The 26,012-nt window shown below is 43.6% G+C and overlaps 1 protein-coding gene across 8 annotated transcripts in view; it reads right to left on the reverse strand.

The window, feature by feature from the left end:
• The window catches only part of COBL (cordon-bleu WH2 repeat protein), an 803,866-nt gene that overhangs the window by 477,212 nt on the left and 300,642 nt on the right, over positions 1-26,012 (reverse strand). For 7 of the 8 annotated variants that reach the window (XM_073549883.1, XM_073549882.1, XM_073549884.1 and 4 more), the window contains one exon: positions 19,586-19,814. In XM_073549883.1, coding sequence (XP_073405984.1) covers positions 19,586-19,814 — 229 coding nt within the window. Of the gene's footprint in view, positions 1-19,585; positions 19,815-19,920; positions 20,018-26,012 lie in introns of those variants that run through there. The other variant, XM_073549888.1, reaches the window with a different exon arrangement.

Raw genomic sequence — 26,012 nt, forward strand, 5'->3', positions numbered from 1 at the left:
ACATATAGTCTCTATTCGAATAGACGCTAGACGTCGGGGGTCTGATCTGTACCCCATTTTTGCCTCATAACCTATTGAGATTCTTTTCACATGGTCCCCTGATGAACCCCAAAAAACAGAGGGGGTGAAACGCGTAGGACAAAGGGACTTTTCAAGGCACAAGAGATCGTCCATGGCAAAAAGCACAGTTAAGTTACACTTTGGATTCTAGTATATGTTTTGATTTATAACTCGGTCTGGAGGAATATCATGTTTTCAGATCTTGGGAGGAGCACAGCGGCAGTCCTATGGGCACAATGCATTTTATCACACAGTTTGAACGACCAGTGTAACCAAAATACTGTATATATTTTCTATTTACATTTTTAGACAATTAGCCATACAGGATTTAGATGAAATTATAAAACTGAAAGGGCAGCACAGTGGCTCAGTGGTTAGCACTGCAGCTTTGCAGCGCTGGAGTATTGGGTTCAAATCCCACCAAGGACAACATCTGCAAGGAGTTTGTATGTTCTCATCGTGTTTGCGTGGGTTTCCTCCAGGTGCTCCGGTTTCCTCCAAAGACATACTGATAGAGAATTTAGATTGTGAGCCCCATCAGGGACAGTGATGATAATGTGTGCAACTGTAAAACGCTGCGGAATATGTTAGCGCTATATAAAAAAAATAAACATTAGTAGTAGTATATCCTTTTTTGGAGGGATATTCCATTTCATTAGTCTTCTAGGTGGGATTGACCTGCCACTCCCAAGAGAACAATGCACTTATTGAATTATTTGAGTTGTCACTGTGATCTAACTGATAACACCTATTGTCTGATGTATTTTATTTTCTGGTTGTGGGTACCAAACTATCAAACATGAACTAAGGGTCCCGTCACACTTAACGATGCACCAGCGATCCCGACAACGATACGACCTTGTCAGGATCGCTGGTGCCTCACTACATGATCGCTGGTGAGCTGTCAAACAGGCAGATTTCACCAGCGATGAGGACCAGCGAGGATGCTGGTATCCAAGGTAAATATCGGGTAACTAAGTGAGCGCTTCGCTTAGTTACCCGCTGTGTACCTTGGATACGTGCGTGCTCGTGCTGGGAGCTGGTATCCAAGGTAAATATCACGTAACTAAGCGCGTGTGTCACTTAGTTACCCGCTGTGTACCTTGGATAACAGCTCCCAGGGCGAGCACGCAGGTATCCAAGGTACAAAGCGGGTAACTAAGCGACGCGTGCTTAATTACCCGATATTTACCTTGGATACCAGCTCCCAGCGTCTGCTTACAGCGCTGGGAGCTCACTGATCGCTGCTCTCCCGCTGCCACATGCAGCCCGGCGAGGGGCGGGGCCGGTCGTTGAAGCGTGTCACACAGCGAGATCGCTGGCGAGATCGATGTTGCATGACAAAATCAGCGATCTCACTAGCGATCTCGCTGTGTGTGTGACGGGGCCTTAAGACTTCAACTCTTTTGTTCTGTTTCACTCTCAATATCTGAGAATTATATATAATAGACGTTGGATTATTTTATATGATACTTCTGATTGACAGCCATATGTAGAATTGTCCTATAGCAACTAACTGGAATTATAGCAGCAACTTTACTGTGCAATTTCTATCACTCTATTGTATATATGTATATACTGTATATATGTCACAATCCATTTTTGGATGCGTGGCAGCTCTGGTTCCTCTATAATTTAAATGTAGCTTTTTTCCTTTCTGGCCAGCAGGGGGTTAATGTTAGTTTCCCTGGCTGGCAGCATGCTGTAGCTGCTGAATTGCTAGGTCAGCTGATGTGGGTGGTGACCACTCCCACCATCCTTTAAATAGTCACCTGATGCATGAGCTGACTGTTGATGATATAGTTCTTCTATGGAGACCAGTCATGCAGTTGCAGCTCTCTGGTGTCAGCAATGAATCAGCTATTTCTGAAGTTTGGAGTTCTGTTTCTGTGTCCTCTGCGGTGTGGAGCTTGGCAGCGGAGTCGGGAAGCTAAGTGTGGTATTTTCTCCTTTTCTGTCTCGTGCTTGTCACCACCCCCCTGTGCTGTACCATTTGCAGTGGTGAGGCTAGCACCTTTGCAGGCCAGTGCAATAACTAGGTCAGTGTGAGGTGACAGTGAGGGATGAGGTTTGTGACGGTGGCGGAGGGAAGGACCTGCTTGGGGGGGTTAGGGGAGTGCAGGGACAGGCTCAGGTTTGAGCAGGAGGTGTCCATCCCTCATTCCCTATTGGTAGGTCCTTCCTCTCCCCATTTACATTCTGTTGTATGTGTGACGTGCCGTCCACTAACCGACCCCGTGTTGGGGCGTTACATTTCGTGACATTATATATATATATATATATATATATATATATATATATATATATATATATATATATATATGTACACACATATATATACAGTATATAGCTCTGGCAAAAATTAAGAGACCATTGCATCAAAACCCTGTCATGGCCAGCCCGATCTCCAGACCTGAATCCCATTGAAAATCTCTGGAATGTAATCAAGAGGATGATGGATAGTCACAAGCCATCAAACAAAGAAGAACTGCTTAAATTTCTGTGCCAGGAGCAGTGTGAAAGACTGTTGGAAAGCATGCTAAGGCTGGTTTCACATTAGCGCATTTTCAGCGCGCGCACGGCCGGGGTTAGCTCCGCCCCCGAGCCGGCTCTCTGCCCGGCGTGCCCGCCCCTTGCTTGTAGAGCCGCCTCCTAGCGGACAGCGGCGCCTGCGATCGGCGCACCCTATCTTTAGCATAGGGTGCGCAGATCGTGCGCAGGCCGTGCGCTAGTTGCGCTTTGACCTGCGCTGCGCACTTTTGACGGTGCGCCGTGCGCGCCAAAATCGAACTTTTCGGATTTTGGCGCGCACGGCGCACCGTCAAAAGTGCGCAGCGCAGGTCAAAGCGCAACTAGCGCACGGCCTGCGCACGATCTGCGCACCCTATGCTAAAGATAGGGTGCGCCGATCGCAGGCGCCGCTGTCCGCTAGGAGGCGGCGCTACAAGCAAAGGGCGGGCACGCCGGGCAGAGAGCCGGCTCGGGGGCGGAGCTAACCCCGGCCGTGCGCGCGCTGAAAATGCGCTAATGTGAAACCAGCCTAAGACGCATGAAAGTTGTGATTAAAAATCATGGTTATTCCACAAAATATTGATTTCAGAACTCTTCCTGAGTTAAAACATTAGTATTGTTGTTTTTAAATGATTATGAACTTGTTTTCTTTAGGTTATTTGAGGTCTGAAAGCACTGGTTCTTTTATTTAATTATGACCATTTCTCATTTTAGAAAAAAAATACAGAATGTATGGCCTGGAAATACGGAGACATGTTGTCAGTAGTTTATAGAATAAAAGAACATTTTACTCAAAAATATGCCTATTAGGCTAAGTGCACACGTACCGGAACTCTCGCGGAAATTACCGCGAGAGTTCCGGAATTCCAGTCCGCGGGAAAATCGCGTTTTAAATTCCCGCGATTTTCCCGCGGAAAAACTAGCATTTTGCAAGCGTGTTTAGCTTGCAGAATGCTAGCGTTTTCCAAGCGATCTGTAGCATCGCTTGGAGAACTGATTGACAGGCTGCTCACACTCGTCAAACATAGTGTTTGACGAGTGTGACCAACTTTTTACTACTGAGGCCGCCTATGCAGCATCAGTAGTAAAAGATAAAATGTAAAAAAAAAAAAAAAAAAATATGGAGTTATTCTTACCCTCCGACGTCCCGCGCAGCCGTTCCCAGTAATCCTTTGCGAAAATGCCCGCGATGACGTCCGTTCTCGCGGGATCGCGATGTCTCGCGGTAATTCGCGATGACGTCGCGCGAATGACCGCGAGACTTCGCGATCCCGCGAGAACGGACGCCATCGCGGGCATTTTCGCAAAGGACTACTGGGAACGAGAGCGTGGAGAGAAGCGGGAAGGCTGCGCGGGACGCCGGAGGGTAAGAATAACAATATTTTTTATTTTTAAATTCTATTTTTTACAGGGATATGGTACCCAAAGCCCGGAGGACAGTCTCCTCTCCTCCGGACCGTGGGTACCATCCGCCATTGTTCTGCTTACTTTCCGCATGGTGTGCACAGCCACATGCGGGAAGTAAGCGGAACAATGCATTCCTATGGGTGCGGGATCGCCGCGATTCCGCAAATTAATGAGCATGCTGCGGTAAAAACCGCAGCATTAGCACAGCATTGCGGAATCCCATAGGAATGCATGGGATGCTTATTTTTCGCGTTTTCGCGGCAAAATCGCGCGGTTAAAACCGCCGCGGAAACGCGAAAAAAACGCCACATGTGAACTCAGCCTAAAGAGAAAAATAATACAAACAGAAAATTTTGCAGTGGTCTATTAAGCTGTGTATATATATATATATATATATATATATATATATATATATATATTTTGTGAGGTAGCGCTGTCATTCAAGTAGGGGATACTCACTCAGCAGCCACAAAATAAGATCCAGCACAGGTTTTCCGTAAACTCATAACAGTCCCTTCGGTTTATTCAGCAGCATAAACCCATAACAGCAACATAAAGTTCACTTAACAGCATAGCGTCCATGACAGAGTTCAGCTCTGTTACTCTGTAGTCATACAGGTTATGCATACACAGGCTTTCTAGCCTCAGTTATCTCACCCTGTCAGGGTTTCCTCATGCTGCTTCACCATGCTGCACACGTTCATTCCCTCCAGGGAATTAACAGGCACGCGTCACCATTACTCACAGCCACTTCACAGGCTGTTAGCCAGGAAGCTCCATCTCAGCGAAACCTTCCACACTGGATCAACCGGGTCCCAGCATTCACCACATGTGACCTACCCTTGGTCACCATATATGGTCTGTAGCCAAGCCCACTGGGTCACATGGCTATGACGTCATCACAGGTCCTTGACCCATTCACACTGTTCGCAATAGCGTTGTTAAATAGACCCCCTGGGTGGGTTTGTAGGTATCTGGGTCCGCCCATCTCCCCAGTTACCTGGAGACTTCTCCCTGACACATTAAAACAACACCTCAGCAATATCATTGCTGATCAACACACATACATAAGTCTCCATCTCAAGGCCACCCACCTTGAGATACATAACGATCCTTCAGGATTCTGCCACTCATTCTCTCTCTTGGGACATCCACACAGCGCCCCCTAGCGGACACAGTGGTCACTACACCACTATATATATATATATATATATATATATATATATATATATATATATATATATATATATATATATTAGGGCAGTGGGGTTGGTGCAGTGTGACAGACAGGCAGTGACCACAAAAAAGTTCAAACCAAGTGTCATTTAATGTCCAAAAGAACTTGCAACTGGAACACAAAAGGTTCTCATCCGGGAAACAAGACAGTCCGTAACAAGACTGTGGGCGACTGCACCGCCATGTTATGCTGAGGGGTGCCAGGCTTTTGGCTCCGCTTGGATCCGTGTTACCTCACACAGGCTGAGCTCTGCAGAGCCTCCTACTTTCCACGCTTGCAAACCAAAACAGACACACCCAAACCCTTTGCTGTGGAGTTTTTACAAGGAACCTGTGGCTATAGGCCACTTGGAAGACCTTGCTGTGAGGAAGCGGACCGCCCCACTACCATCCTGTAGTCCGCTCCATAAATAAAACCCCATGGCAGGTTTTCTTAAATCTGCCTTAGGCAGACAGCGTGCCCAAGATCAACACTTAGGCTATGTGCACACGCTGCGGATTGTTCTGCAGATTTTTTATCTGCGGAACCGCAGGTAAAACCGCAGGTAAAATGACCTGCGGATTGGCCTGCGGTTTTCCCTGCGGTTTATCATCTCTACAATGGAGGAGATGGTAAACCGCAGCAGAATCCGCAGAAAAGAATTGACATGTCATTTCTTTCTGCGGATTCAAAACTGCAGCTTTTCTGCAGTTAAAAATCCGCAACATGTGCACAGCAAAATGTAAATCCCATAGGATAACATGCTACTGTACACTGTCTGCAGAACTGCTGCAGTTCTCCTGCAGCCAAAACCACAGCAGAACTGCAGCAAAAACTGCAGCGTATGCACATAGCCTAACTTTTATTTTGCATGGCAATCACAGCTATGCCTGTAACTGCAATGCACTCCCGCGGCCTTAATACGCTTCTGTGTGCATCCTGGGGGACACATAGCGAACCTCGCAAATAACACCGGTCACTGCCTCACAATATATATGTGTTCTATTAGGGGAAATTAGGGTCTTTGAGGCTGAACCCACTGTGAGCGATAGCGCCATATCGAATTCTAGGGTGCTAACCTCTGCTGCAAGGTAGGATATCAGATACACAGGGACCAATTAGGGTCAGACTGCCTGTTATATATCAAAATTACCGATAAGGCCATTTTCCCCTATGCCCTTATAAGGGTTGTGTCTTCACTATTAGGTTTGAGACCTTTCTAAGTACCATTAATAAAGGTTAATTTTTAGGGGGTTTTATTAGTTCTTTTGGAGGTTTTCAGTAACTGACACGGTTACTGACACGGTTTCCGCAATACACCGACATGGCAACATGTTCTTTTTAATAAAATTTAGAAATAAAAATTGAAATTCTTAAAGAAAAAATGTTACTTGTGTCACCATTTTCCGAGACCCGTAACATTTTTAAGGGTGATAACTTGATTTTTATGCCCTGAGCTCAAATTTTTATTGATACAATGTTGGGGTAGACATAATGTTTGATTGCTTCTTCTTGTATTTTTTGCAATGACAGAAATACCACCTTTTTTTTTTTTGTTTTTTTTTCTGTTTACGTTTTTTACTGATAAGATTAATTAATTTAATAATGTATGAGATCTGACTTTTACGGATTTGGCAATATCATATATATGTTTATTGTTTTAATATATTTAATAGAGAAAAGGTGTGTCATTAAAATGTTTATGTTTTTTAAACTTTTTTTATGTTTTCTTAAGGAACTTGAATTTGCAATCTTCTAATTACTTATACTACTGTATATACTGTAGTCAGGGCCGGTGTTAAGGGTAGGCAGACCAGGCAGCTGCCTAGGGCCCCCGCTCCCCCCAGCTAGTGGCACATCATGCCGCCGCTATGGGACACCAGTGAGGCAGGGGGGCCCGCCTGCCCCTGCGCTGACTCCCCCCGTCACCGCATTGAAGGAGGCAATGATGGAGGAGAGAGCGTCAACTGACGTTCCCTCTCCCATCATTACCCGCTCTGCCTCTGACACAGCGGGTGCACGATGATGTCATAGCTCACTCAGTGTGCCAGGCAGTGCAGCTGCTGAGACAGGAGCCGGCTAAAAAATATCGTATATATTCGAATATAAGCCAAGATTTTAGTCCATTTTTTTGGGCTGAAAGTCCTCCTCGTGGCTTATATTCGAGTCATATACCTGGTGGTCGATGGGGGACGGGGAGCGGGGGTGTCACAGATCACAGATCATACTTACCCCATCCTGGCTTGGTCTCTCCAGCCCCCCGCTTCTCCATGGTCTCCCTTCCTTCCTTCAGCGGTCACATGGTACCGCTCATTAAACTCATGAATATGCGCATATTTATGAGTTTAATGAGCGGTACCACGTGACCACTGAAGGCAGGAAGGGAGAAAGTGGGAGAACGGGAATGCAGAGACCGAGCCAGGACGGGGTAAGTATAGGCTATATTCACCTGTCCCCGGTCCATCGGTGATTGCTGCTGTCTGATGTGTCCTCTTGTCAGTTGACATTCAGACAGCAGAGGGCGCGGTGATGTGGTTAGTGCGCGCCCTGCCCTCTGCTGCCTGAACGTCACTGACAGATGATGTGGCAGACAGCGGCAGCCGGCGAGCAGCGATTGATGCAGGACAGGTGATTGTCTCAGGTGCCGGGTCCTGAGGCAGCAGCAACAGCGGCACCTGGCACCCAGTGACGGAGAGGTGTGTATGTCATTTTTTTATTTTTACTTGCAGCAGCAGTGGCAGCATGTGGGAGCATAATGTATGGAGCATCTTATCGGGGCATGATATATGGAGCAGCATATGGGGGCATGATATGTGGAGCAGCATATGGGGGCATAATCCATGGAGCAGCATATGGGGGCATAATGTATGGGGGCAGCATATGGGGGGCATGATATATGGAGCAGCATATGGGGGCATGATATGTGGAGCAGCATATGGGGACAACATATGGGGGCATGACATATGGAGCATCTTGTGGGGGCAGCATATGGGGGCATAATATATGGAGCAGCATATGGGGCATAATCTATGGAGCAGCATATGGGGGTATAATGTATGGAGCATCTTATGGGGTCAACATATGGGGGCATAATCCATGGAGCAGCATATGGGAGCAGCATATGGGGGCATAATCCATGGAGCAGCATATGGGAGCAGCATATGGGGGCATAATTTATGGAGCATCTTATGGGGCAGCATATGGGGGCATAATCTATGGAGCATCTTATGGGGGCAGCATATGGGGGCATAATCTATGTGGCATCTTATGGGGCAGCATATTCTATGGAGCATCTTATGGGGCAGCATATGGGGCATAATCTATGGAGCATCTTATGGGGCATAATCTATGGAGCATCTTATGGGGCCATAACCTTTATGGAGCAGCATATGGGGCATATTATTCTAGGGCGCATCTTATGGGGCCATTATTAACCTTTGTGCAGTATTATATGAGGTGTATTTTGTATGGAGCATCTTATGGGGCCCATCATGAACTGTATGGAGCATTATATGGGGCTCCTGATTCAATATTGCTATTCAAAAACATTTATCCTACTGATGTCTCAATTAATTTTACTTTTATTGGTATCCATTTTTATTTTTGAAATTTACCAGTAGCTGCTGCATTTTCCACCCTAGGCTTATACTCGAATCAATAAGTTTTCCCAGTTTTTTGTGGCAAAATTAAGGGGGTCGGCTTATACTCGGGTCGGCTTATACTCGAGTATAAACAGAAGTTTTGCCTTTTCACACTATCAAATTATTTTGATTTAAAAAAATGTATTCTCCACTTGAACATGCTTATTCAAAGCTCTACTGACTGCCAGCAGGAACTATATAAAAAGAGAAAGATGAAGTGGATAGAAGTGAGGAGTGCTCAGTTCAGTGAGAAAATGGGTGGCCATAGGCAGATTGAGCTGGAGTTTCTAGTAAATGTATTTCACTTCAGTGCTGGATTCACAGCCATACAGATCAATACTGCTGTATAATGTTTTACATGATGTTGCTTTGTGTGCCACAGAGAAAGAATACCAGGAATTTCTCATGGCTCTCTCTACTTTTAATGAAAAATAAAAGAGAGACAAGCACTCATTGGATGATAACATTTAGTAACAATGGGTAAGGGGTTGAGCATGATGCTCACCTGTTTGGGTTGTATATGTCACAACTCTAATAAGTGCCTATATAAAATAAGGTGGCTGCAGTCATGCCTGTAGGAGGAAGTGGTTCCTTTTCTGCATAAATGTTGAGAATAGTGGATAAATTGACATATACCTGACCGCGCTGCTCTGTAGAAGTGGCTCCAAACTTGTAGTTGTATTTCAATTAGTTAAATTACACATTTGGAGTACGCACTGGTCTCCTTCTCAGACCAAACTACATACACCATATGTGTCATGGGTTTACTGCAACAGAGAGGAGTCAGAAGACCGCACTGTCTGATTTGTCCTAGTCCTGCACTGATTAGAAGCACTTCACCTTCATATTAAACTGTGTAGGTTTCTTCTAGAAGTGCAGGGTTTAATCTGTTTAAGTTGAGAGCGCCTGGAAGCTTACCTGCTTTATACTCTCAGCTGTTCAGGATTGGCCACTCCCCTCATGATACTGATACTGGCCTCTGGAAAGCAGGCATTGCAAGAGTTAGCTTTATGCTCTATGGTTCAGGAGTGGGCTGATGCTGCAAGCCCCAGGCTGGTAGGAGGTGGTGTTCGGCGGTGCAGGGGCTCTCCTGACATTTTGCGAAAGCTCGGAGCCCCCCGCACTTTCCTTGCTTTGTAATGGGGTGTGCTCCAGAAAATGGCCACTGGAGGCGAAGTATCCATGATTTAGATATCGGGATCTGAGATTATAGGACACCACTTCTCGGTGCCGAGATCTCAATCAGCACATGTGCTGCCTCAGGAGGCTATTTTTCCAGGGTCCATCAAATTGAAAATCATGGAAAGTGTGAAGGCTCCGGGCTTTCACAAAATGTTGGAAGGGCCCCGGCACCGCCGAACACCACCTCCTACCAGCCTGGGGCTTGCAGGATCAGCCCACTCCTGCCACCGCCAGAAGCTTCCTGTAGCAGTGACCTTGGGACCCTGCCTCACCACAGCCAGTAAGCTACGTTCGGATTAAAAGACACCCCCCACACGTAAGTTTGGGAGAAAAAGTGCGTCTTATAATCAGAAAAATATGGTACATTGGCCAAATCTGCTCTGATAGTTGTAGTATAACTACTAGGAAATAGTGACCACAATATTGTACAGTTTCACTTGTGTTTCGCTAGGGGGACATGTCAGGGAGTCACAAAGACACTGAACTTTAGGAAGGCAAAGTTTGACCAGCCTAGAGATGCCCTTAATCTGGTTGATTGGAACAATGTCCTCAGAAATAAGAATACAGAAAATAAATGGGAAATGCTTAAGAACATCCTTAATAGGCACTGTAAGCGGTTTATACCTTGTGGGAATAAAAGGACAAGAAATAGGAAAAACCCAATGTGGCCAAACAAAAAAGTAAGAGGGGCAATTAACAGTAAAAAGAAAGCATTTAAACTACAAAAGCAGGATGGCACCGTTGAAGCTCTAAAAAACTATAAGGAGAAAAATTCTTTACCTAAAAAAATAATTAAAGCTGCCAAAAAGGAAACAGAGAAGCACATTGCTAAGGAGACCAAAACTAATCCCAAGCTGTTCTTCAACTATATCAATAGTAAAAGAATCAAAAGTGAAAGTGTAGGCCCATTAAAAAGTTGTGAGGAAAGTATGGTTGTAGATGATGAGGAAAAAGCTAATATATTAAACACCTTCTTCTCCACGGTATTCACTGTGGAAAATGAAATGCTAGGTGAAAGACAAAGAAAACCCTATATTAAGGGTCACCAATCTAACCCAAGAAGAGGTGCAAAACCGGCTAAATAAGATTAAAATAGATAAATCTCCGGGTCCGGATGGCATACACCCACGAGTACTAAGAGAACTAAGTAATGTAATATAGAAACCATTATTTCTTATATTTAGAGACTCTATAGCGACGGGGTCTGTTCCACAGGACTGGCGCATAGCAAATGTGGTACCAATATTCAAAAAGGGCTCTAAAAGTGAACCTGGAAATTATAGGCCAGTAAGTCTAACCTCTATTGTTGGTAAAATATTTGAAGGGTTTCTGAGGGATGTTATTCTGGATTATCTCAATGAGAATAACTGTTTAACGCCATATAAGCATGGGTTTATGAGGAATCGCTCCTGTCAAACCAATCTAATCAGTTTTTATGAAGAGGTAAGCTATAGACTGGACCAACGTGAGTCATTGGATGTGGTATATTTTGATTTTTCCAAAGCGTTTGATACCGTGCCACACAAGAGGTTGGTAAACAAAATGAGAATGCTGGGTCTGGGGGAAAATGTGTGTAAATGGGTAAGTAACTGGCTCAGTGATAGAAAGCAAAGGGTGGTTATAAATGGTATATTCTCTAACTGGGTCGCTGTGACCAGTGGGGTACCATAGGGGTCGGTGTTGGGACCTATTCTCTTCAACATATTTATTAACGATCTGGTAGAAGGTTCACACAGTAAAATATCGATATTTGTAGATGATACAAAACTATGTAAAGCAGTCAATACAAGAGAAGATAGTATTCTGCTACAGATGGATCTGGATAGGTTGGGAACTTGGGACGAAAGGTGGCAGATGCAGTTTAACAATGATAAATGTAAGGTTATACACATGGGAAGAAGGAATCAATATCACCATTACACACTGAACGGTAAACCACTGGGTAAATCTGACATGGAGAAGGACTTGGGGATCCTAGTTAATGATAAACTTACCTGGAGCAGCAGTGCCAGGCAGTGGCTGCCAAGGCAAACAGGATCATGGGGTGCATTAAAAGAGGTCTGGATACACATTAAGAGAGCATTATACTGCCTCTGTACAAATCTATGGTTAGACCGCACATGGAGTACTGTGTACAGTTTTTGGCACCAGTGCTCACGAAGGATATAATGGAACTAGAGAGAGTACAAAGGAGGGCAACAAAATTAATAAGGGGATGGGGGAACTACAATAACCAGAGAGATTAGCAAAATTAGGATTATTTAGTCTAGAAAAAAGACGACTGAGGGGCGATCTAATAACCATGTATAAGTATATAAGGGGACAATACAAATATCTCTCCGAGGATCTGTTTATACCAAGGAAGGTGACAGTCACAAGGGGGCATTCTCTGCGTCTGGAGGAGAAAAGGTTTTTCCACCAACATAGAAGAGGATTCTTTACTGTTAGGGCAGTGACAATCTGGAATTCCCTGCCTGAGGAGGTGGTGATGGCGAACTCAGTCGAAGGGTTCAAGAGACGCCTGGATGTCTTCCTGGAGCGTAACAATATTGTATCTTACAGTTATTGTTAGGTTCTTTAGAAGGACGTAGATCTGGGGATTTATTCTGACAGAATTTTATAGGCTGAACTGGATGGACTAATGTCTTTTTTCGGCCTTACTATGTTACTTCAATGTCGTAGTCAATTCCTTACACCATTTCCTCGGTTTTTGCAATCGCAAGGAACCGATGGATTGATATGGCAGCCATTTTGGTCTGTTACTGAAGCCGAACCTATAGGTGGATCTCATAGAACAGATTTTTCACCATATACTGCAACATTGCGGAATTGCAGTATATAGAACAAGTAATTTATCAATCGTAGATTCAAGTATCTTAAAAGGACTAAAAAATAGAGAAAAAGTAAAAAATGAAATAAGAAAATTCAAATTTTTCGCATTGTTTCTTATTAAAAAGAAAGATTTAAAAAAACAAAAAAAACAAATAAACACATTTTGTATCATGCCTTCGTAAAAGTCAGGTTTACCGAAATCTAAAATTAATTATCCCAGTCGGTAAATGGTGTAATGGTGTAAATCCTGTGTCTTGGGTCATTTTTACAGTACAATGAATACAGTAAAAAAAAACCTGAAAAACAATTGCGGAATTATGCTTTCTGTGCAATTTTACCATTATTATACTTTTTCACCATTTTCCAGAATATTGAATAGTAAAATGAATAATTCCATTCAAGGTGAAAAACTTACAAAAAAACCTTGTACAAATACAGTACAGACCAAAAGTTTGGCACACCTTCACATTCAAAGATTTTTCTTTATTTTCATGACAATGAAAATTGTAGATTCACTCTCAAGGCATCAAAACTATGAATTAACACATGTGGAATTATATAATTAACAAAAAGTGTGAAACAACTGAAAATACTGTATGTCTTATATTCTAGGTTCTTCAAAGTAGACACATTTTGCTTTGATTACTGCTTTGCACACTCTTGGCATTCTCTTGATGAGTTTCAAGAGGTAGTCACCGGAAATTGTCTTCCAACAGTCTTGAAGGAGTTCCCAGAGATGCTTAGCACTTGTTGGCCCTTTTGCCTTCACTCTGCGGTCCAGCTCACCCCAAACCATCTCGATTGGGTTCGGGTCTGGTGACTGTGGAGGCCAGGTCATCTGGCGTAGCACCCCATCACTCTCCTTCTTGGTCAAATAGCCCTTAAACAGCCTGGAGGTGTGTTTGGGGTCATTGTCCTCTTGAAAAATAAATGATGGTCCAACTAAACGCAAACCGGATGGAATAGTATGCCGCTGCAAGATGCTGTGGTAGCCATGCTGGTTCAGTATGCCTTCAATTTTGAATAAATCCCCAACAGTGTCACCAGCAAAGCACCCCCACACCTCCTCCTCCATGCTTCACGGTGGGAACCAGGCATGTAGAGTCCATCCGTTCACCTTTTCTGCATCACACAAAGACACGGTGGTTGGAACCAAAGATCTCAAATTTGGACTCATCAGACCAAAGCACAGATTTCCACTGGTCTAATGTCCATTCCTTGTGTTCTTTAGCCCAAACAAGTCTCTTCTGCTTGTTGCCTGTCCTTAGCAGTGGTTTCCTAGCAGCTATTTTACCATGAAGGCCTGCTGCACAAAGTCTCCTCTTAATAGTTGTTGTAGAGATGTGTCTGCTGCTAGAACTCTGTGTGGCATTGACCTGGTTTCTAATCTGAGCTGCTGTTAACCTGCGATTTCTGAGACTGGTGACTCGGATGAACTTATCCTCCGCAACAGAGGTGACTCTTGGTCTTCCTTTCCTGGGGCGGTCCTCATGTGAGCCAGTCTCTTTGTAGCGCTTGATGGTTTTTGCCACTACACTTGGGGACACTTTCAAAGTTTTCCCAATTTTTCGGACTGACTGACCTTCATTTCTTAAAGTAATGATGGCCACTCGTTTTTCTTTACTTAGCTGCTTTTTTTTTGCCATAATACAAATTCTAACAGTCTATTCAGTAGGACTATCAGCTGTGTATCCACTAGACTTCTGCACAACACAACTGATGGTCCCAACCCCATTTATAAGGCAAGAAATCCCACTTATTAAACCTGACAGGGCACACCTGTGAAGTGAAAACCATTTCCGGTGACAACCTCTTGAAACTCATCAACAGAATGCCAAGAGTGTGCAAAGCAGTAATCAAAGCAAAAGGTGGCTACTTTGAAGAACCTAGAATATAAGACATATTTTCAGTTGTTTCACACTTTTTTGTTAATTATATAATTCCACATGTGTTATTTCATAGTTTTGATGCCTTCAGAGTGAATCTACAATTTTCATAGTCATGAAAATAAAGAAAACTCCTTGAATGAGAAGGTGTGTCCAAACGTTTGGTCTGTACTGCATATCAACAGAAAACTAAAGGGCAAAAATGAAAAATGACCTGCTTGGGAATGGGTTAAAACAGGCCTGGATTGCTAATCTGCCCTTCCGGGCATTTGCCCAGTTGGCCGCAGTTTGCCACCTCTTGGGGGGCCGCCAGCCTGTTTTCAGGCTGACGGCCCCTTTAATTTTTTAGGCATCTGGTGGTGCAGCATCACAGGGGCGGGAAGCACAGCATGCACATGTAGCTGGAGCCACCACCGGCTTCAGCAATGTGCACGCAGTGGTGAGAGGGGGCAGCTCTTTGCACCCAACTAAGAAGAGGAGGGTGCGTTACTTACATAGTGATCACACGCAGCATCCTCTTTCTGCATGCAGATCTGTCTCTAATGTCCGATCAGTCAAGACCAGGAGGGGGAGGAGCAGCAGCGAGCAGAACAGCGGCCCAGGACATGGTGAGATAACTGCTCCGAGTTCACACTGCCCTGCACACTCCAGGTAACCTCTCCAGCAGCCCATATCAGCTTTTACTGTGCTGAGATAAGTAGAGGGGGATGGGGGGAATTTAACAAATGATAAATTTAACATGGCAGGTTAGAGTATGGGCGCTTTCCTGGGTATGTGTGTTTTCCTATGTGTGTGAGCAAGCATGTATGTGTTTTTCCTCTGTATTTGAGCATGCATGTGTATGTGTGTTGACAGCCCATAATTTCACTTTCAAACATCACATATGTGTAGGGGGGATGAAGAGACAGCGGGTAACTGCGTGCCGGGTCTAGAACTTGAGAGGCTGCATCCACTGTTCCCGGGGGGAACCTTTAAAGGACGCGGACCTTCCCCTGCAGCCTGGGAGAAGCCTGAGTGAGCCGGACCTTCCTCCTGACCAATGGGCGCGGGGAGAGCAAGAAAAGTGCGCGCAGCAGCGGAGGGATAAAAGGAAAAAGCGCACAAAACAGGCAATTATGGAGAGCAGTGAGCAGCGCATTCTGCTTCCCCCTCCAGAGAGTGCCAGGGCTGTGACAGGCCGTGCTGCAGCAGACCTGAAGAACGGGGACTGCTGCTTTGAGGGAAGTGGTGTGCCCAGTAGCAATCCAGAGAGAGGGACTGCTGCAGAGCAGAGCCGTGCAGAGCAGAGCCGTGCAGAGCAAAGCCGTGCAGAGCTGTGCACACAGCGCAGAGCCAAACTGGGTGTTGCAGAAGCTTCAGAGAGAAGTGCTCAGGCCAGGAGCACCAGCGCTATGCAGACCAGCATCAACCGCAACCAGCAGCAGGGACCAGGGAGAGCGGGACGTGCAGTGTGTGTCCAGTCACTGCCGTAGAACCGGGTGCCATACACTAAGTTGACCATGAGTACCGCACACTCGCTGCCCAAGAGGGACCGCATACGAGACTTACACTTGCGCCCTGATGTCGGCAACGAGTAGTTGCCCTGACGCTTGTGACCTGACTTCACCAGGGAAGAATAGTTGTGGAGCCCCGTTGGGCTCAGACAGTACCGTGACCCACGTTCCTCTGGCCACAGTAGTATATGGACTAGGGGCAGCGGAAGGTGCCGGAGACTGACTGCTGTCACCAGAAGACGGGTTTTGTCGTACACAGGACCTTCCTGGAAGATACACCGTGCCAGCCGTTGCCGGCGCTATTGAGTTTGCAGCAGGAGATGCAGTTTAAGGACTTCCTGACTCATGTGCTAATGAACTGCCTTTATCTGAAACTTAGTTCTCCACTTCACCATATCGTTGACATTTATTCGGTTTAATTCACTGTTTAACCCTTTACCTCCCTGCGTGGAGTATTTCCCCTGTAAATAAATCTGTTAACCCTTGCTCTGCCTCCTGTCAGTCACTGCATCCCGCGTTCCTGCTTGATTCTTACATATGTAATGTATATATATCAGTTCCAGCGTACCCCATGTGGTGGCTACTCATCAGCCCCGGTGCATCCCATGCGATGGGTACACGTTGGCCCCGGTGCGTCCCGTGTGATGTAAGTGGCATAATTAAAAGGAACCTGTCAGCAGGATTGTGCACAGTAACTTACAGACAGTGTCAGGTCAGCGCTGTTATACTTATTAGGCCGGGGTCACACTTGCACAGAGTGTGTGGCTGCATAGAAATTCATGCAGCCGCATACTCTGGTCCCAAGTGCCGGCGTCAGTGCCGGGTATTGATGTGAGAGACTTGTGCGAGTTTCTCGCATCGCACTCGCAAGTGTGACCCCGGCCTTAAAATGATATCTGGTGATGAAATCCATCTTGTGGTTGTTGTGTAACCTTTATTTTCAGTTTTGAATTAATGATATGCTTGTGCTCCAGGGTGGCCTGTGGGGGGGTCTTCATGTGGTGCTTACTTAGGTATTAATCAGTATGGCTTCAGTATAGGATTCTGACAGGTCACTGATCCCTCATTGACCCACCCCCTATTGTACATACATTATATATATAATGCATGACCGCATGTGTAATGTGTATATAATTCATTTGTTTAAGGTTATCCTGAAATTCATAAAAAAATAAATAAATAAAAAATCAGTTTGAAAATGGCCCCCGCCGCATCTATGCAGTAGCAGCTATCAGTGTATATAAAGGTGATCAGACAGCTGCGACTGCGCAGGTGGCGCCATCTTTGTAGAGAAAAAAAATCCTCCTCCAAGATGGCGCCGCAAGCGCAGTAACAGCTGTCGGATCACCTTTATATACACCGATAGCTGCTACTGCTCATCCGCTGCCTTTTTCTAACTGATTTTTTATTTTTTTTTTAATGAATTTCAGGATAACCTTAAACCAATTAATTATATACACATCACACAGGCGGTCATGCTGCAGCGCAGGGGCCACCGCTGACGTCTGCCTGCTGAAGGGGATTTTTTTCCCCCAAGATATATATATATATATATATATATAATGTATGTGAAATAGGGGGCGGATCAGTGAGGGATCACATGAAGACCCCCCAAGAGACCGGAGCAGTGCTGAAAACAGGAAAAATGCCGGAGCGTAAGTATATCACTGGGGTTAGGGGGCTTACACTTGAAGCGCCTCTCCAGCGCTGAAAAAAACACAAACCGCTGGAGGAAGTAAATAAAAATCCAATGATCGGGGATGAGAAATGCTATAGTATGTGGGCTGGTGGGATTTGTGTGGCAGGACTGCATTTTTTGTCCCAGTCTGGCTCTGGGTTAAAGAAAGAGCCTGCAGGGGGAAGAATTAGCGAAAAATGCAGAATATAAATCATATAATAACTAGAAATAGTGTAATTCCTCATCTACAAATACATGACAGCTTATTCTGAAAATGTATTTATGTGAAACGTCAGGTGCATGTGAATTGTATATAATTATTTTTAACCTTATGTTTTGTTATATTTATACATAAAATTACATCATTTTATCTATTAGAGGAAACTGGGGAAGCCCTGAGGCCCCTTTGTTAGGTCAGTATTGAACCATGAGGTATTTCTCACTTTGTCGGCAATGTCGTCAATACAAATTCGAATGGAGTTTTCTCACTTCAGGTATTTAGAATTTGATGTTTTGCCGGAAAGAGTTAAATTAAAGCACCAGGTAGGTGAATATTTATATTTACATAAGAAGCATAAAAAAGGCATTTTGGAGCATAATCACATAAGTGTGTTTGCTTCTATGGTTCTCCACTCACCACGCTACAGGCTTTTCCATAGACTGAGAGAAGAAAATGTAAATAATACTTGTCTTTTCAGATGACTTTTCTGAGTAAGCTGTCATGTGTATATAAGGAATACCTCCATGTCTGGCTATTATTGTACTCGTTTCCTGTGTTTTTCACCAGTTTTACATTCTGTTTCTGAGCTAGTGGTTGGGGAGTAGATGCTGTAATGTCTCCCATACAGAGTACACAGACCTGAGGGATTCCTACTTTTCTGTTTCAATACAGGACATGTTCAGAAACAGCAGCAGGTGTGAAAGACATAACACAGCAGTACTTTCCTACTAAAATGACTTCTGGAGTCACCATAAACCAAGAAAGTACATATAAAAAATACATTTATTTAGAATATGATTAAAATTGTTTACAAAAAAAATGGAGGAATGCCAATAGCCCAGCACATGTACAAGCATGGCCAAAATGTCTTGATAATATATAGTACACATGTACAGGAAAGTTCACATCCATACAATAGACAGCATTCATATGCATCAGTTAAGTACAGCAGTGCTTAGCAGCACAGCACTGGGGGAGATAAAACACGTACTGGAAAGCAGATTGACAATCTTTTTTTTTCTCTGTGCATCTCCTTTTCACCCTGCTCCGAACGTCTCCTCCCCGTCAGTCTCTATACAATGCAATAAACAGCTGTAATCTGATCCCTTAGTGAGGTGAGGGTTTGCCTTAACATGAGCAAAATGGAGTTTAGCTGTATTTGTAAATGAATCATCAGTTCAGGAGGCAGGAGGAAAAAAAGAAGTGGCTCATCAGTGGAGGAAAAAATGATCTGATAAGATATTTCCTTGTATTATTGATTTCTGGTGTGTATAGTGCATATCGCCAGTGACATATCTCTTATGGTGCTTTGAAGAAAGGCAATGCAAAACCAGCAGCATCATAGCACATCATTGCACTAGAAAGATGACACCTATTAATAAAATTAGCATGAATTAATTCATAATTATTAAATTGAACAACTTTATAAAAAGGAAAATGATTAAAGATTGGTAGTTACCTTGTTTACTGCTCCAGGCATATAATTCCTTGATACCCAGCTCATTTAGTGACCGGGACATGTCGAGCTCTTCTTTGCTGATTGCGTCTCTTAAAAGAGTCACATTCTCATGGCTAAGTTCACATTTCTCGCACACAGCTGGGAGGATGTTCCGCAGGGGCACCGCAGGATTGACTCTCACAACAGCTTTCTGAGTACCAAGGAAGTTGACAACAAGCCGGATTGTTTTCTGGAGAAGACAAAATGAAAGGCCGAACCATTAGAATCAGTCCTCTTTGCCAAGCCTTAGCTACCATGCACTGTCATGGAATGCAGAATGGGCTTCCTAGTTTCACCTGATCCCTGTCATCCAGCTCTAATGACTCATTAGCATTTTGCTTTGAAAAAAGGGATGGACCAGTTGACTTGTAAAAGGAGCTGACTTACTCAGCACGCCAACTGCTAGGTGCTCGGCAAACAGCTGAAAAGTACAATCACACCTGGATTTTTTTACATCTTTTACACTGTAACAAGCTGACAAAGGGTTTAGAAAAAAGACTCGCATGAGTGGAAGTGGAGTATGAAAATGTACATGGTTCACCGATTCTAAAGAATAGAATAAACCACAAGAAAACAAATGACAAAGCAAGAAACAGAAGCAATTCTTGATTGGCATGCACTGCTGCTTACACAAAGTGAAATGAATTTGACACATAATAGTAAATTACTTCAGCAGTAGCATACATACTAAATATATCTCCTAAGGCAAGCTTCTGGCAATCCCATGATGGACAATAGTCATGTATTACATTTTTTAGTAGACAAAAAGAAAACAGATTAGCATATGATAGGCTGTGAAATCCTGCTTACACTATTTTCTTTACAACTGACCTAAATACTGCAGATAAATCCTGTAAGACATAAGCTGAGGGGTTAATTAATTAAAAAAATGGTGTTTTACAGTTGTACATGAAAAAGAAAGTGGTCATGTTAACCCCTTCACCAACTTGGATTTTTCAGTTTTTTAGTTTTTTTTTTTTTGCTCCCCTTCTTCTCAGAGCCATAACATTTTTATTTTTTCATTAATATGGCCATGTGAGGGCTTGTTTTTTGTGGGACAAATTGTACTTTCAAAGAACACAATTGGTTTTACCATATAGTTTACTGGAAGACAGAAAAAAAAAGCAAAGTGAGGTGAAATTGCAAAAAAAGTGCAATCCCACAATTGTTTTTTGTTTGGCTTTTTTGCTAGGTTCACTAAATGCTAAAATTGACCTGCCATTATGATTCTCCAGATCATTACGAGTTCATAGACACCAAAGAAGTCTAGGTTCTCTTTTATTTAAGTGGTGAAAAAAAATCCAAAGTTTGTGAAAAAAAAAAATTGTGCTATTTTCCGAGACCCGTAGCGTCTCCAATTTTCGTGATCTGGGGATGGATGATGGCAGATTTTTTTGTGTGCCGAGGTTAAGTTTTTATTGATACCATTTTGGGGTAGACACGATATTTTGATCGCCCATTATAGCATTTTATTGCAATGTCGTGGTGACCGAAAAAAGTTATTTTGGCGTTTTGATTTTTTTTCTTGTTACGGCATTTACTGATCGGATTAGTTCTTTTCATATATTGATCGGGCAATTCTCAACTTGGTGATACCAAATATGTGTGACACTCCCCCGGAAGAAGCGAGCAGTGAAACGGTGCCCGTCGGGTGTGGGGAAAGAACAGCTCTACCACACCACCCCTTGCTCAACATCTTTAGCCAGATTGTTCAGCTCTTGGCAGCTATCAAGGTAAACAAAATTAATCTTTACTTCAGTACATGGGCTATTGCAACCATATACAATGACACTGCAGCAAGGGTTGGCTTTATAAAGGAGACCTCTTTTAGTTATACCCCTTGCACGAATAAGAGTATATATGCACTTGCTGGGTCATCTTACCTGCACTTGGTACATTGTGTCATATTAAGGACCACTTTGCCTGCACCATGTATTTACCCATATTATAGCTTTATGAATTAAATTTCTATGAACAAAGTCTACTTTCTACCTGAACCAATAATTATTTATATTATTATATTGTTATTTTATTGGTGGAAACACTTGGTGCAACATTGAGTCTGTTAAACATTTTTTGGATGTATATATTTTTTTTGTTCCTAGCATACTAATTGGTAGAATGCAAGATAAAAATAAATGCGGATGGCACCGTGATAAGATCAAGTTGTGTGCGGTAGTCGGAATCCTGGCTTGCCTGCAGCTACGGGTGCTCGCCCTGGAACGTCACAGCAATATCCAAATCCAAAAGTAGACAAATGGACCGTACTCAACGAGCTGGTGAAGAAATGCTGCTGCTTTATTGGCACAGGAAATTCATGTTGGCCAGGGGAGTGAGAGCAGGAGTGAACAGAAAGCTGACAGCGGCCGTATCGCTCTGAACCAGAGCTTCAACGGGTCCGAGCAAAACGGCCGTTGTCAGTTTTCTGTTTACTCCTGTTATCACTCCCCCGGCCAACATGAATTGCATGTGCCAATAAAGCAGCAGCATTTCTTCACCAGCTCGTTGAGTGCGGTCCTTTTGTTTACTTTTGGATTTGGATACTAATTGGTGGTTTCATGCTCTTCCTTTCCCTCCTCATTTTCAAGGTTTTATCAGCCCTGTCTTTTTTAAACCTTTTGTATCAAATAATTATTTTACCCACTGTATAAGGAACAAAATGACTGGAGCTCTTTAGTGTTTTTAGCATAAATTGTGGCAGCATTTAAGAATATTGTTGATTGTTATACAATTGTGTAGGAAGGAATCACTCAATATCAACAGCGTGGCAAAACTGCATTTCAGCAGGTTTTCTATAGCATCACTACATGTGAACTCACCCCTAGGATTGGCTACTTGAACAGTCATGGTAGGCTGAAGGGTACATGGCCAATTATTTCTAATGTCTTTTGTATGCTTTACTTCCTATGATGGTAAACAATACTAACACATTACTCATAACTTTAATCAAAGATACACATTATATCATCTCTGTCATCTGTAGAAAAGAAAAATGGCACTAACAACACGTTCATTACATAATTTCAAACAGTAATTTAGGGATTTGGGAGGATGAAATAGCACTATATACTTCAAGATAAAGATTTGCAAAATTATTAAACTAAAGTAAATACTAGTTTACAACCAGCTTCATGTCTCTTATAAATTGTCAGAATATTGTCAAAGTAAATGTTGTCGTACATTATGTGTTAGTATCAAAAGATGTTGACTGTAGCTCAGATCTAAAGAAAGAGATGAAATTGAACATCAATGTATGATGAAGAGTCTTCTTGATGTTCATAAACAGATTGAAAATAAAGGTATGCAGCTCAAAGAGGTTGCCAAACAACTGTAACATCTGGGTTGAAGGCAGACAATGCTATTTAAGGTGTTGTGGCTAAAACACAGACTGCGCCGGCATTCTTTGTCAGGACTGCAGTGATTATGTCTGGTACAATTCACCTGACTACTACATCCAATAAATAGCCTCAGCAGTCAGGGACTATAGAATGGTACATCATCAACTACAGTCTGTTATGATTGGGGAACAACACACTTGGGAAAAAAGCTAACAAACTAAAAACTGTGACTGACCCTGCCAGTTCCTGTACAGAAAAAAGATCCAGACCAGCAGTCCCTAAAGGTTCCTGCATGAGTATATATAGCCCTAACAACAAACTAGAAGATGGCAGCTTGGACCTAAACCGCCTATAAGACTGTTAGGGTATGTTCTAGGGATGGGCGAATCTACTCGTTAGGACTCGTTACTCTGCGAGTAGTAGGGGACTCGCAGGAGTCGGTACTCTGCGAGTTTCCAAGCGATTACTCGCACAGTAACGAGTCCAATGCAAATGCTAGCGTTTTCCAAGCGATCTGTAGCATCGCTTGGAGAACTGATTGACAGGTTGGTCACACTCGTCAAACATAGTGTTTGACAAGTGTGACCAACTTTTTACTACTGAGGCTGCCTATGCAGCATCAGAAGTAAAAGATAAAATGTAAAAAAAAATAAAAAATATTGTTATTCTTACCCTCCAACGTCCTGCGCAGCCTTCCCGCCTCTCCACGCATCCGTTCCCAGTAGTCCTTTGCGAAAATGCCCGCGATGACGTCCGTTCTCGCAGGATCGCGATGTCTCGCGGTAATTCGCGATGACGTCGCGCGAATGACCGAGAGACTTCGCGATCCCGCGAGAACGGACGTCATCGCGGGCATTTTCGCAAAGGACTACTGGGAACGGATGCGTGGAGAGGCGGGAAGGCTGCGCGGGACGTTGGAGGGTAAGAATAACAATATTTTTTATTTTTAAATTCTATTTTTTACAGGGATATGGTGCCCAAAGCACGGAGGACATTCTCCTCTCCTCCGGACCGTGGGTACCATCCGCAATTGTTCTGCTTACTTTCCGCATGGTGTGCACAGCCACATGCGGGAAGTAAGCGGAACAAAAAAAATGGCAGCACAGGAATCGCTGCAATACTCGCATCCCCATTCATTAACATTGGACTCGCTAGACTCGCAACGAGTAGCGAGTTTCCGAGTCGGACTCGTTAGAGTCTAGCGATTCCGAGTATTTCAGGATTCGCCCATCCCTAGTATGTTCCCATGATCAGGATTGGCTCAGTATTTGCTCAGGATTTGACGCATGTGAAATCTGCATCAGAGGTCACTGGCAGGTCACCTGTGTTTTTGATGCGTTTTTTACATGCGTTTTTGATGGGGGGGTTTCATATGGATTCGTATGCGTTTTTTTTGTAAGCTAAATGAAGATATATTATTTAACAACAAAAAAAAAGAATTGTGATGTAATTCCTTGTCCAACCTCTTCTTTTACATACTCCATTGAAGAATGTTTACACACACAAATATATCTATTTGTGTGTGTAAACATTCTTCAATGGAGTATGTAAAAGAAGAGGTTGGACAAGGAATTACATCACAATTCTAGATAGATAGATAGACAGATAGATAGAGAGATAATAGATAGATGGACAGATAGATAGATATGGGATAGATAGACGGCACTCAGTACCAGAGCGTTCAGCTGCATAAAAATACATGCAGCAGCACACTCCTGTCCGAGTGCCAGCGGCAGCACCAGGTATTGACAAGCGAGACTCGTGTGAGTTTCTCGTATGTCTTTCACCGGCCTTAGGCTGGGGTCACACTTGGGGGAAACTCGCACGAGTCTCACACCTCAGTACCCGGCACTGCTGCCGGCACTCGGACTGGAGTGTGCAGCTGCATGTATTTCTATGTGAAGCGAAAAAAGAAGAAATATGCAGCACTCACCGATATAGCTGAAAAACTGTGCGTCTTTATTTCACATAAATTTCATCAAATGTGTGGACATGCAGGACGTTAGAGGAATGCTAGGGGAGGCAGGTCACCTGGACCCGTAGAAGCGAGTAATCGCGAAACAGCCGTTGTCCGGCACCTCCCTCCCCTAGCATTCCTCTAACGTCCTGCATGTCCACACATTTGATGGAATTTATGTGAAATAAAGACGCACAGTTTTTCAGCTATATCGGTGAGTGCTGCATATTTCTTCTTTTTTCACTTCACATTGAAATATTCATGTTTTTTCATGCAAGCACCTCCATTTTATTACTGAATTATACGCCGCAATACTTCAGATAAATAGCTCCGTCTGGTAATGTGGTGATTTGTGTGCCCTAGTATGCCGTTTATCTGTTTGCTCTTTGCTGGGATCATTCAGCATGTATTTCTATGCAGCTGAACGCTCCAGTCGCGAGTGTTGGGTACTGAGGTTCGAGACTTCTTCGAGTTTCTCGCATGCATGACCACGGCCTAATATGCAATGTCCTTTCCTTTTTTTAATAAATAATTATTAAAAAATGGTGTAGGATCCCACGCAATTTTCTGTGCCAGAGAGGGAAAGCCAGAGACTGGGGGCCGATGTTTATAGCCTGGGAAGGGGTTAATACCCATAGATCTTCCCAGTCTATGAATATCAGCCCGCAGCTGTATATTTAGCCTTTACTATCTATTAAAATAGGGGGGCCCCCCAAAAAAATGACATGGGGTCCCCCTATAATTAATAGCCAGAAAGGCTTTGCAGACAGCTGCGGGCTGATATGCATAGCCTAGGAAGGGGCCATGGATATTGCCCCCCGGCTACAAACACCAGCAAACAGCTGCCCCAGAAAAGGCACATCTGTAAGATGCGCCAATTCCGGCACTTAGCCTCTCAATACCCAATGCCCTGAAGTGGTGGCATATGGGGTGATAAGGGGTTAATGTCACCTTTCATTGTAAGGTGACATCAAGCCCAGTTAGTAATGGAGAGGTGTCATTACCAATCCTATAGTATGTAAAGGGTTAAAAAAAGACAGCCAGAAAAAGTATTTTAATGAAATAAAACACCACACAGTTTTGCCATTTTATT

Source organism: Dendrobates tinctorius, unplaced genomic scaffold (genome assembly GCF_039654945.1).
Source record: "Dendrobates tinctorius isolate UK_male_01 unplaced genomic scaffold, ASM3965494v1 ptg000162l, whole genome shotgun sequence".
NCBI lineage: Eukaryota > Metazoa > Chordata > Amphibia > Anura > Dendrobatidae > Dendrobates > Dendrobates tinctorius.